The 13,502-nt window shown below is 42.8% G+C and overlaps 1 protein-coding gene across 1 annotated transcript in view; it reads left to right on the top strand.

The window, feature by feature from the left end:
- Positions 1-11,689, top strand: part of SELENOI (selenoprotein I) — a 38,056-nt gene extending 26,367 nt beyond the window's left edge. Inside the window, 5 exon segments of the mRNA NM_001199841.1 lie at positions 538-646; positions 2,826-2,874; positions 5,340-5,520; positions 7,543-7,725; positions 9,744-11,689. Of these exon segments, the coding sequence (NP_001186770.1) occupies positions 538-646; positions 2,826-2,874; positions 5,340-5,520; positions 7,543-7,725; positions 9,744-9,842 (621 nt within the window). The 3' untranslated portion in view covers positions 9,843-11,689.
- Positions 11,690-13,502: the final 1,813 nt, after the last annotated feature.

Here is a 13,502-nt window from a genome sequence, read left to right as displayed (position 1 = left end):
AAAAAAATCAAAGAGAGACAGAGGGCAGAGAGAGTGAAATCTTCTATCCACTGATTTACTCCTTAAATGGCTGCAGTGCTGAAGCCAGGAGCCAGGAGCTTCATCTGGGTCTCCTATGTGGGTGCAGGGGCCCAAACACTTGGACCATCTGCTGCTGCTTTCCCAGGCCATTAGCAGGGAGCTGGATTAGAAATGGAACAGACAGGACTCAAACTGTTGGCCACACGAGATGCTGGTGCTGCAGGCCGGGGCTCTACCCAGCACACCACAGCGCCAGCCCCTGAGGTGCCTTTAATCTGATCCATATGATGGCCAGTTGCTCACATCATCTAAAGCTTAGTTATTTTATGGCATTGTAGGTTAAAAAATTTTTTTTCAAAGTTAGGAAGACTTGCCACATACCAGATTTTAAGCGTACTTCTTACTTTTGGTTCCAGCTGTTTGACTGAGACTTAATGCTGCATTAAGCATTGTTGACTCTCTGGCCCTCACAGCTGTTAATGCCTCTGTATGCTTTTGTCTATGTTTTCCTTCCAGACAATTTCTTTTGTCTACATAGTGACTGCAGTTGTGGGAGTTGAGGCCTGGTATGAACCTTTCCTGTTTAATTTCTTATATAGAGACCTATTCACTGCAATGATTATTGGTAAGAAGCTCCATGTTGAAGCTTGTTTTAACCATCACTTTTATTTTCAAAACCAGTATTTGACTATACCACGCAATAATATCCTCTCCTTCCCAGCAAACAGACAACCCTATCACCTTGTAGGATTTCAGCCTAACCATTAATAATGAAGTTTCTTTTTTGGTGTTTTTGTCTGAGCAACGCTAATTCTAATCAGTGGGAAATAGCAGAATAGATCACACATGCTTTGTAAAGTAACTGTTCAAATTTGTGTAGACTGTTGTAGGCTTTGCATTTAGGTGGACATTTGGTGTGGGTTTTATACTTAACTCAGAGTTAAAGGATTATTAGTTTGTGTGACACAGACTAGATGAAATGGGGAGATTATTTTATACTCACTCCAGACATTAAGCCCCTATTCCTTTCAGATCACCCATCTCCCTTCATATCCTACTGAGCGCTAGTTCAAGGATTTGATGGTGATAACTTGCCTTTCTGATTTTAGCCAAAGGGCAACTGACCAGAGGCAAGTGGTGGTGCAGTGGAGAGAGGTGAAGAGGAAGAGAGGCGAGCCACAGAGAGACAGAGAGAGAGAAGGGGAGAGAGAGAGAGAGAGAGAGAGAGAGAGAGAAGGAGAGAGAAAAAGCTGTTTTAAGACATTTTTTAAAATTTTGTCAGGCAGAGTTAGACAGTGAGAGAGAGAGGCAGAGAGAAAGGTCTTCCTTTTTCCGTTGGTTTACCCCCGCAAGTGGCCACTACAGGTGGCACATTGCAGCCGGCACGCTGCGCTGATCCAAAGCCAGGAGCCAGGTGCTTCCTCCTGGTCTCCCATGCGGGTGCAGGGCCCAAGCACTTGGGCCATCCTCCACTGCCTTCCCAGGCCACAGCAGAGAGCTGGACTGGAAGAGGAGCAACCGGGACAGAACCGGCGCCTGACTGGGACTAGAACCCAGGGTGCCGGCACCACAGGTCGAGGATTAGCCTAGTGAGCTGCGGCGCTGGCCAAGACTTTATTTTTAAAGGATTTTCTTATTTATTTAAAAGAGTTCAGGGTAGGAGGAGAGATAGAGATAGAGATAGAGATAGAGATAGAGATAGAGATAGAGATAGAGACAGAGACCTTGTATCCTCTAGGTCAGGCCAAAACTAGGATCCAGGAGCTTCATCTGGGTCTTCCACTTGGGTGGCAAGGGGCCAGGCACGTGGGTCATCCTCTGCTGCTTTTCTCAGGCCGTTAGCAGAGAGCTGGATGGGAAGTGGAACAGCTGGGACACAACGTGGCTCCCATATGGGATGCCTGCATTGCAGGTGGTGGCTTTACTTGCTTTGCCACAACACTGGCCCCAGCTATTTGAAGACTTTTTAAACTAAAATTATTCTGCTGGCAAATCTGCTCATTTGTCTTGGCCTTTTTCTAACACCTCAGGTAATTCTGGGTGAATTCATTTCGCCTTGGCTCCACTCTTGTGCTCCCCAGCTTGACATGAAGTAAATGCTAAAAATTCCCGAGAACACTGAAGACTCAGCTGGTCTCCTTCCTTTGCCTCTGAGGTCTTCTCATTTGGTGGACTTGGTTCAGTAGGACCTGGAAGTAGTAGAATAATTCATCTTTTGAATAAGGTTTCTTTTGGGTTCCTGAATTTTCATTTTGTTTTTAGCCACATTTGAAGTAATGTTATCTACTGTTGGTCTTTACCATCATAGCTACATTTATCCTCAAGTCAGATACAGTCACCAGCAGCCCAGAGTAGACAAACTAGAGTTAACATGTTGCATGTTAGTGTGGTATCCAGAAAGTTGCCAGAAGTGTTGCTTTGGAGTTTGAAAGAGAGAAGGATCAGGAATTTAGAGCTCAAAATATCATAAATCAGGGAATTTCAAAGATGCAAAGGACTTTAGAAAGTAGTTTACCCCTCATTGTACACCTGGAATCTAAGGCTCAGAGAGATTATCTGAGTCACCTAAGACTACCTACTGGGACATTGGAGTTGTCTGCTGGGAGCTTGACGGTGAGCTGTGAGAGATCCTGCGGAGCGGGGTGTGAGCACCGTGCAGGGCCCAGGCAGGATCTGTGGGAGGTGGAGCTGCCACTCAGCCTGTGTGAGAGGGCTGAGTCTTGAAGTACTGCGTGTTTTCATGGCTCAGCTGTTATCATCACTCAGATAATAACTCATGATGGTTTAAATATTCTTCCCTTTAGGTTGTGCGTTATGCGTGACTCTTCCAATGAGTTTATTAAACTTTTTCAGGTAAGTATTTTGTTTTTAACAGGGCAAGCAATATGAAAATACTTAACAGTTGTTATTTAGGTGAATTTAAGGATCTGTTTTCCTTATGGAGTCCTAGAATGAGTTGAGGATAACCTGGGGTGACTATGGAGGCCCGTGTGGTCAACTCAGCCACAATACAAGGCTACTAGTTCTTTTGTCATGATTTTGGGCTCGCTAGTCTCCTTATTTGTCATTTTTATGAGTGAATTTATCTATCAGGAGGGTATATTCCTTTTGATAACTTTCATTTTGTTTTATAAATTGATTATCTGTAAGTTTAGTTAGCAGTATCAAACAAATTTCTGAATGTGTATAGGTTAGGACCAAACTGGACACAGAGTGATTCTTTTGCAGTAGCACTTAGTTCTCTAGAAGTTCCTGCTTGGTCAGTTGTCGGAGAGTGCTGGAGGTGTTCGGCTATGCAGCGGGTTGTCGGCATGTCCTTTCCTAAGGCACCCCTGAAATGATTCAATGACCCTGCTGGGCCGGCTTTGTGACATAGCAGCTGAAGCCACTGCCTACAATGCTGGTATCCCATATGGGTGCAGAGGTTCATGTTCCAGCTTCTCCACTCTCAGTCCAGCTCCCTACTAATGGTCTGAGAAAAGCAGTGGAAAATAGTCCAAGTCCTTGGGCTCCTGCACCCACGGATGAAGCTCTTGGCTCCTGGCTTTAACCTAGCCCATCTGGCCTGTTGTGGCCATCTGGGGAGTGAACCAGTATATAGGTTTCTCCTCTGCTTTTCAAATAAATAAATAAATCTTAAAAAAAAAAAAAAAGATTTCTCTCTTTGTCTTTTTCTCTCTGTGGCTTTCAAAAAATTATAAATCTTTAACAAATAAATAAAATTAAAAGCTATTCCTAATCTTAGTTCTCCAACAGTTTTATGTATTTTCCATACTGCTAAAATGAACTCTGAGCTAAGGGGTGATTGAAATATTCCCTAACTTCAACAACAACAAAAAGTTCCTGCCTGCGTGTGGGAGAAGGGAGCTGCCCTGGTAGAGTTTCTGTCTCTGCACTGTGCACCTACCCCCCCTTACTCAGCCGCACTCCATTTATGCTGTGTCTTGAATACATTTTGTTCCTTCCATCATCAGTAATTTTGCTCCCACTGTCCACCCTGGTCAAAGCACTTTTGTATTTGTCCTTCATCCTTCAGTTGTCAGTCTGCCTTGCAGAACCCTTACCCATGTTAAACCAAGCTCTGTGAATCTTCCCTATTTATTGCATGTGGCAGTCATTTATAGAAGCCATAAAAGCGTTTATAGATTTACAGAAACTGAAAGCTGTGCGATTATTTGAATCATTTCCTCCTCATCTTATAATGAGGTTCTGATTGGGCAACATACTGCCCAAGGTGATATAAGCGTTGACAGAACCAAGACTAGAATTTCAGGCTCTATTCAGATGGAAGAAATCTATTGGATTCCTCCCGTGTGCCCAGAGACACCAGGATGTGCTGTGGGCAGCCTCATCTCAGAACCTCTGGGTGAGTTCTCTCTCACTCTAGGTTCTGTATTGCTTTGTTCAGAGTAGTACGTTGAGGTCCTTTTCTGGTCTTTCAGGTTCATTTTACCCTATTGGACTGTCTCATAGAGCAAAGACCAAGTTTTATTTGTCTTTACATTAAAAAATACTTTTATTATTTTTTAATTATTTGGGAGACAGGATACAAAAAGAGAATGCCCCATCTACTGGTTTACATATTTACTTTGCAAATGACTGCAATGGCTGGGGCCCGCTGGGAGCTGGGATCTCAATCCAGGTCTCCCATGTGGGTGGCAGGGACCCAACTACTTGTTTCATTGCAGTCTTCAAGGTTCTGCATTAGTGGGAAGCTGGGATCAGGAGTGAAGCCAGGACTCGAACCTAGGTATTCCGCTGTGGGAGTCTTCACTGCTAAGCCATACGCCTGCCCGTCTTTACATATTTAACACAGACTCGATAGTTAGGAGTCAGAAGACAATGACTAATCCTGGCCCTGCCTCTGGGGTACAAGATGTATGTAGCTGTTTATTTTATATTTGTTATTTATAGAGATATACACACCTGGGGAGGGAGCATCACTGCGCAAGGCAGGGCTGAAGCTGGGAGCCTGGGACTCAGTACAGGTCTCCCATGTGGGTGTTCACGACCCAGTTACTTGAGCCGTCACTGTTGGCATTGGCAGGAAGCCTGATACCAAGCCCAGGTACTCTGATGTGAAACCTGAGTGTCTTAATCCTTAGGCTACATGTCCACCCCAAGTTATGAAAATGTAAATTTTGGTATCCTCAATTTATCCTTTTCTGCAAAATGAGATTCATAATGTTGATTCTGTCTTTGCCATAGGATTATTGTGAATATAAAGTGAGAATAAGAGGCAAAACACCTTGGAAACTATGAAATACTATGTAATGTTTGATAGGTAATAATCTGTTACTTGATCTTTTTTTTTTCAGAAGCTATAAAAACAACACCTTGAAACACAATTCTGTATACGAAGCTATGGTTCCCTTCTTTTCTCCATGTTTGCTATTCATTTTGTCTACAGCATGGATCCTCAGATCACCTTCAGATATTTTAGAGCTACATCCCAGAATTTTCTACTTTATGGTTGGAACAGCCTTTGCTAACATCACAGTAAGATGTTTTTAAAAGTTTATCTTCATTTATTTGGAAGGTGGTTGTGGGAACACATAGAGAGATTGAGAGATCTTCCATATGCCAGTTCACTCCCCAAATGCCCACAACAGCTGAGGGTGGGCCAGACCGAAGTTGGGAGCCAGGAACTGCATCTAGGTCTTACATTTGGGTGTCAAGAACCTAAGTAGTTGAGGCATTACCTGCTGCCCCTCAGGGCACGTATCAGGGGGAAGCTGGGTTGGGAGCACTTGTGGGCTCAAACTCAAGCACTCTGATATGGGATACAGGTGTCCCAAGTGGTGCCTTAACCAGCTGTACAATGTCTGCCCCAAGATTTAAAAAAAATCATAATTTATGGATTATGTGATAGGATTTGATAATTTCTTACATGGTATTTGAATAAGCAACATTTAAAGATACCTTATATTAGAAATTTGAAAGAATAATCTCAACATACTAAAAATTATTTTGCCCTTTGAAGCCAATTTTTGGATAATACGGTAATATTTTGGAACCATGGCATACTTACATTTTATGTTATTGCCTATTGAAGAATTCATGGAATACATGAAAGATTGCCTTTAGACGGAATATTAATAACTGTCACTGAAATGGCAGCAGACCTAATGAGTAACTTAGGGAACTTCACAGAAAGTTTTGAGAGAAAACATACACTTTTTTTTTCTTTAATTTATTTATTTGAAAGTCAGAGTTAGACAGAGAGAGGAGGAGAGGCAGAGAGAGAAAGGTCTTCCATCTGTCGATTCACTCCCCAGTTGACCACAACAGCTAGAGCTGCACTGATCCGAAGCCAAGAGCTTCTTCCTGGTCTCCCACGCGGATGCAGGGGCCCAAGGACATGGGCCATCTTCTCCTGCTTTCCCAGGCCACAGCAGAGAGCTGGATTGGAAGTAGAGCAGCTGGGTCTTGAACCGGCACCCTTATGGGATGCCGGTACTGCAGGTGGCGGCTTAACCCACTACGCCACAGCGCCAGCCTCACATACACTGTCTTTTTAAACTCAACTGCTTTTTAAAATTGAGAGCAGGGAATAAAAAAACTTTGTAAAAAAGGTGTCTCTGAAAGAATAAAACTATTGGAAGAGGATATTGAAAATAAAGAGAATTTGAGATGTTTATTATGGCAGTTGTTGGGAAGGGCCCTGGCTAGGCTTGAGGAAGAACTCGGAGATAAAGGACAGCAGGAAAGCAAGATTTCTTTAAAGAGAAAGTGCACACCCAGGAGGGAGTGCTGGCAACCCACAGGGGAGAGTGATGCAATTAAAGGTCTGGGTTGTCTTTATAAGATATGGAATGGTGCCTGAGGGAGGGCCTCATTGAATATTCAAAGAAGGCAGTTTGGGGTGGGGCTTGGGTACTACTTATTTCCCTGCCCCTTTTTTAGAAATCTTGAAAGTGTCATGGTGTCAGGTACTTGATGGGAGTGGGTGTGCCAGTCACGGTAGTGTCATTAGTGCAGGCACCCCGTCTGTATCCATGTTGGGTATTTCTAGCTGGTGCAACCCTGGCAGCTGCATCTGCGTAGAAGAGAGTGGGGTTTGGGTGCTGCAGGCAGAGCTCAATTCCTCTCTGCTCACTGCCTTCCTGTCTACATCAGTATGACGAAATTGGAGGCGGCAATTCCTCATCCCTGCTGTAAAGAAATTTACTTGTGTAGTGGTATAGGAGGCCATGTTGAAAATGTTCTGCACATATAATGGAATCTTAGAATTGGGGGAAATTTACTTTATCTATACTGCTGTTAACCTATAGAAGAATGCCTGATTTAACAGCCTTACTAAATTGTCTTCTGGCCTCTTCTAATACATATTCTGAAGGTTCATGGGTTTGGGGGCAGGGGTAGAAGCCCAGTCTCCCCTACCCTTGTCATTGAGAACCTCTGAACTTAGATGATATAAATGTGTTGGCTCAAGTATGTGAATGCATTTGAAATGTTGGAGTGGCTAATTTTGGAAGTGCACTGCTAATTAAGCTTTCTTTTCTTTTAACTAACTTCAAGTGTCAGCTGATTGTTTGTCAGATGAGCAGTACCCGTTGCCCAACTTTGAATTGGTTGCTGGTTCCTCTCTTCGTGGTTGTCATGGCAGTAAATTTAGGAGTAGCCTCTTACGTTGAGAGCATTCTCCTGTATGCATTAACAGCTGCCTTCACCCTGGCCCACATCCATTATGGAGTACGAGTGGTGAGTAATCTGAAGCAAAACTGGTTCCGTTTGGTTCTTAAAAATAGTGGAAAGGAAGCAAAATAACATTTGAAATTTTTCTCTTTTGAAAAGAGAGTTGTTCACTATAGTGGCTTAGAAGGGTTTTGAGACATTTTTAAAATTTTGGATAAAGGCCAGGTGTGTAATTTCAGATACTGTTTCTCTAAATGAATGTGTTACAACTATAAATGATTTTAAAGCATTATACTTAGTGTGAGGATTTAGTTCTTATTTTAAATAAATATATTTGTAAGCTACTTCCTTGTGAGTAGAATTGTGCATTGTTTTGAGCTAAAATTTTATGGGTAAGGGACTATTAACCCCATTTGTTGATTATCTTTTTCTTCAACAGCTTTATCTTTTGGAGCGTTTTCATTGCTCATTAACATAGTTTGGAAGGAAGCTAAAGATGGTTTTGTATCCCTTCTTCCCATTCCTTGTTCAATTCTATGAGCAATGTAATAAGGGCAGTTAGGTTTTCTGACTGCAGGAAGACTGGCCTTATTGAGGTTTTACATCATTTGTATTCTTTTTTTTTTTTTTTTTTTTTTTTAATTTATTTATGTGAAAGAGTTACACAGAGAAGGCAAGGCAGAGAGAAAGAGATCTTCCATCTGCTGGTTCACTTCCCAGTTGGCTACAATCGCTGGAGCTGTACCAATCCGAAGCCAAGAGCTTCTTCTGGGTCTCCCATGGGGGTGCATCTTCTACTGCTTTCCCAGGGCATAGCAGAGAGCTGGATTGGAAGTGGAGCAGCCAGGACTCGAACCAGTGCCCATATGGGATGCTGGCACTGCAGGCGGTGGCTTTACCTGTTACGTCACAGCACTGGCCCGCTGTGTTATTTTTGAGCCCTCCTCATAAGCAGAAATGATATGTAAGGGGAAATATCGAAGAAAATGGATTTAAGAAATATTTTGCAACCCTTATTACTCTCCTCTAAAATAAGAGACTAGGGGCTGGCATTGTGGTATAGCAGGTTAAGCTGCCACCTGCAATGCTGACATCCATTAGGAGTGCCAGTTCAGGGCTGGCACTATGGTGCAGCGGGTTAACCCCCTGGCCTGAAGCGCCGGCATCCCAAATGGGCGCCGGTTTGAGACCTCCACTTCTGATCCAGTTCTCTGCTGTGGCCTGGGAAAGCAGTAGAAGATGGCCCAAGTCCTTGGGCCCCTGTACCCACATGGGAGACCCGGAAGAAGCTCCTGGCTCCTGACTTCGGATCTGCACAGTTCCGGTCATTGTGGCCAACCCCCATCTTTTTTTTTTTTTTTTTTTTGGCCATGTCTCCAAATCATTATCTCACAAGGGAGTGAATTCTGTGCACTTTGTTTTAAAAAAGGCAGAGTGATGGGGATAGGGAGTGAAAGAAACAGAGGTTTTCAGTCTGCTGGTTCACTCCCCGAATGCCCCTGAAGCTAATTAAACGAGGCTCCCTGAACTCCATCTGAGTCTCCCACCTGAGTGGCAGGAGCCCAAGCACTTGAGCCACCCTCTGCTCTCCCCAGGATGCATTAGCAGAAAGCTGGATCAGGAGCTGAGGTGCTGAGTCATGAATCAGCACTTTGATATGGGATGAGAGTGTCCCAAGTGGCAGCTTAGCCTGCTGCATCACAGCGCCCACCCCTCTGTGTGCTTTTAAAAAATAATACAGGCGAGTATTTGGCTTAGTAGATAAGCCACCTGTTGGAATGCCCTTGTGTCGTAAGAGTGCCTGGGTTTGAGTCCTGGCTCCACACCCAATTCCAGCTTCCTGTTCATACAGACCCTGGGAGGCAGCTGGTGATGGCTCAAGTAAGAGGTTTCCTGCTATGTACATGAGAGACCTGGATGGAGTCCCAGGCTTCTGGCCTCAACCTGGCCCAGTCCTGGCTGGTGTGGGGATCTTTCTGTCTGTGTCTCTCTCTCTGTGTCTTGCAAGTAAATAACTGAATAAGTGAATGTTTTGAAAAAATAAGGAACATGTTATCATTGTCTCATGTTCTGATTTTCCATAGGTAAAGCAACTGAGCAGTCATTTTCAGATCTACCCCTTCTCACTGAGGAAACCGAACTCAGATTGACTAGGAATGGAAGAAAAGAACATTGCCCTGTAATCTACAGAAAGAAGTACTGTCAATAGATGCTTGTAAATACTTCATCCATCACCATTGAACTAAACTGATCTGCTTGACAGGCGTGGGGTCTCTGTGTGTTTGGTGTTTGGACAGCAGGAATGAAATGTGATCTGAACTTGTGGAATTGTGGACCTACTAACTCCCAGCTTCTTTTATTTTATTTTTTTTTATAAAACCTTGCAACATTTTGGTTAAGCATAACATGCCTTAGGCCAGCAAAATGTTCCTACTGATTTTACCTTTGTGAGTCCATAATGTTTTGGTTCATAGAAAGTTAAAGATGCTTGGTTTTTATTTAAAAAAAAAAAAAAACCTACATTGGCTTAGGAACACTGGTAATGCTCAGCAAGCCACAGTGAGCTTTCAGATCTGGTGTTGGGAATAGGTCTTTGGCTGGGAGCTATCAATAGCCCAGATCTACTGCAGGGCAGAGAATCAACAAACACTCCCAGCAAAAGATGCCAATGATTACAGAACAGAACATAGTTGCCAAATACCGTTTCTCTTTCCATGGAAATGCCTTTTGTCCTCACATGCTAAGAGAGGTTCTCAAGTATTCTGGTTTCCTTTGTTATGGAATAGATCTTGATAAATGGTTTAATTTTCTTTGCAAGAGAAACATTCTTTTGAGACTTGGTAGAGAATGAGTTGTGATTATAGCGCATCCGTGGGCATAGTTCATTGTTTACATGTGACATTTTTACCCCTCAGCTATAGGTTGCTGAGATTTGGTGCCTGTGAGCTGTGAGAGTAGGAACGCCAGTGGCAGGCATGCAGATAATGAACCTGGTAGAGAAATTTAAATTGCAGTTAGGAATCTCTTGAGCCTCACTAGGACCAAAATGAGTTTTCTAATTCAATTTATTCCTCTGTCCTTGCTTCCTCTTGGTCTCTGTCTCCGTTTTGGGGGTGGGGACACTGTTTTTTATTTCATAGAAGATGAAGCAGAGAGAGTCTCTCTTCCCCAACCTTCCCACTTCTGCACTTGAAGAAGCCTTTTGATACAGATGCCTCACTGAGTACGCACTCCCTTTGATCATACTGCAGTGATTTTTGAGGTTTACTGACAACATAAACATCCCTTTAACTTAAATGTGGTTTTATAAGTCACATTTTTTTTCATGAATGTGGATTTTTTTTTTTTGACAGTCTTTTAGTTTGGTGGTGGAGAAATTTACTTGCTGATTTTCTTTTATTTTCTACTGAATGAAGTTTGTGCTTGAATGAAGAGTGTATCTTAAACCCTTTTTTTTTGGACAGGTTGCACTTGGATAAAATAGGCACCACTGTTGATATGTAATTAAATTTATAACCATTATTTATCTATGAATGTGACCATTTGAAAATTTCAGTATAGCATATTTCTTTGTGATTCTAGTATGCTGCTTTGTAAAAAGATAACAGTTATTGATATTTCATTTTTAAAATTCTAATCATTGTTGTCCAGGTTATTAGAGTCAGGGAGCTAGTTCCTAGTTCCATACTCAATAGGAAGATTGTAAAGGCCAAGGTATATTTGGTGACTTTCTCTGAGATAAAAATGAACACTGGAAATAGATGAGAAATTGATGAAGGAAATGTGGATAGCGACTCCGTGTTTTAATGAATTGCTGCATGCAGTCAGGAAGAACCAGGTGAAGGGAACTGTTTTTTGTATGCCTGGCTCTGTGTCATCTATAAAACTGATCTGGATAAAGTGTCAATTTTGGGGGAAAGATACTTCAAGATTTCTAAACTATAATCATTCACTGCTTTGTTGATCTTCTACACAAGAATGAGATTAGTCTGTACTACAAAGAACTGATAAATATTTATAAGAAGACAAATTTGGACCACAGGCCTTCTTCACCTTGTACAGTGTAGTAAAAGAATACCCTTTGCTTCTGCATTAGGGTCCTGTCCTGTGTTCTAGGGGCTCTTTTACTTTAAAATGGGCTCTGCCCTCTTTCTGTTGCGTCACATGAATTTGAAGATTGTTTTGTGCCTCTACTCTATGGCGTTGTTTCCCGATGGTGATCAAGGATGATGCTACAGTCAGTTCGTTGCCCTCGTTAGGTGGACGAAAGCTGCCAGCTGTGGGGGTGTGCGGAACCTGAGCCGTCAAATCTGCCATGTCCTGCCGACCCTCCTGTTTTACAGTCTCTGTCTGGAAAGTTTGTCCTGGAAGCCCAGCTAACACGGGACTTCACGACCAGTCGCTCTGTGCGTTTATATCATGCCAATTAATCTAAGGCTTCCCAAGGATACAAGGTATTTCAAGCTTTCATGCGCTGTCCTGGACAAGTTCACACCCCAAGTTTCTCCCCGCGCACACGGAGCTGCCTTCTGGGGAGCATGTATTGGTCACACACACGTTTTTCTGTACTTTCAGAATCGAGTGCCTTAGCCAGGCTAGAGGTTTGCATTGTTTCTGCTGACCAAAATAACATACATAAGTAAGAGGTTTCTTTTTAAGCTTGTCAAAATTAATTCCCTTGTGTTTGAGGGGGTGGAGAGTTTGGGATGGAAAACCTTGAATACTTGGATAGAGTATGCTAATGCTGCCTTTTGTAATCCTTTAATAATATTCATAAGCTTGGTGCAATTCCAAATGTTCTTTCTCCATAAGTAGATAGTAGATACAGTTTATCTGTTTTGATCTTAAGCATAATAGAGTGAATAACTCCCAAATAAAAAACTAAATATTCTTCCATTTCAGTATGATTAAAATACTTTTAATTCTAGTTTTGAAAAGAAAATTGTTGCCTGCGATGTTATAGTACTGATTTAATACCAGTGTGTCATTTATTCTGATAGGAACTGGGAAGAGGAGTATATGTCTAGAATTAGCCACATTCTGAGTAGATGCCAGGAGAGTATTGATTATGGCCAGAGCCTGGGCGCTGGGGGATATACAAAGGAAAAAGCAGGCCCAGTACCCACTTCACCGCAAGGAGGGACCATGTTAGTGCTCTAGGAATTCCAGAGTTTCCTAAATGTCCAGTTTTCCAAGAACTCTGTTCTCATTCAAAAAGCTTTTGGAATGTACCTTGTGTTCCAAAGCAGACTTTGATTCTGTGACATCCGGAGACCAAAAAGATAATCCAAAAAATAGGTGACCTGCTTTTCCCCCTTGGATTTAACTAGGAGCCTGCTGTCATCCTTCCTCTTCGTTCCTCGACTCAGCTGGCCGGCACGTGGGGCGCAGACAGCCCGTCAAGCCTGGCGTTGTTGCTTCTCGGTCTCACTGCAGTCAGAGCTCCGTGGTTGCCTTGGGTCTCAGGCTAGTCCAGGACAGGGAGCGTGCCAGGGGGACCAATGTAAACGTGAGGGGCTGGAATTTCCACTCTTGGGTCTGCCACAAGCCAAAAACAGTACAGAAATCTTTGGTTGTGTTGATGCCTGTGTTCAGAATGGCCTTATCTTGACCTTAATTCTGGGCTGATTAAGCCCTCTAGGGAATCTGTGAAGTCAGACCAGAATTTTCTTTATCCCATGAGGTGTCTTTATAAGGCAGCATGCTCTTTCTTGAACACCCTGTGGGTGAATAACCTTAGTAAATTAGCTGCCAGTGCTAGAACCTTCCAGGAAGAATTTTAATGAGTATGCTACGTTTGAAGCACTTTGACACGCATATTGAAAGTGACAGTTTTAACAGGA

The sequence above is a fragment of the Oryctolagus cuniculus genome, chromosome 2, assembly GCF_964237555.1.
Source record: "Oryctolagus cuniculus chromosome 2, mOryCun1.1, whole genome shotgun sequence".
In the NCBI taxonomy this organism is placed as follows: domain Eukaryota; kingdom Metazoa; phylum Chordata; class Mammalia; order Lagomorpha; family Leporidae; genus Oryctolagus; species Oryctolagus cuniculus.
Note: the sequence above shows the minus strand (reverse complement) of the source record. Positions and strands in the feature narration are given on the sequence as shown.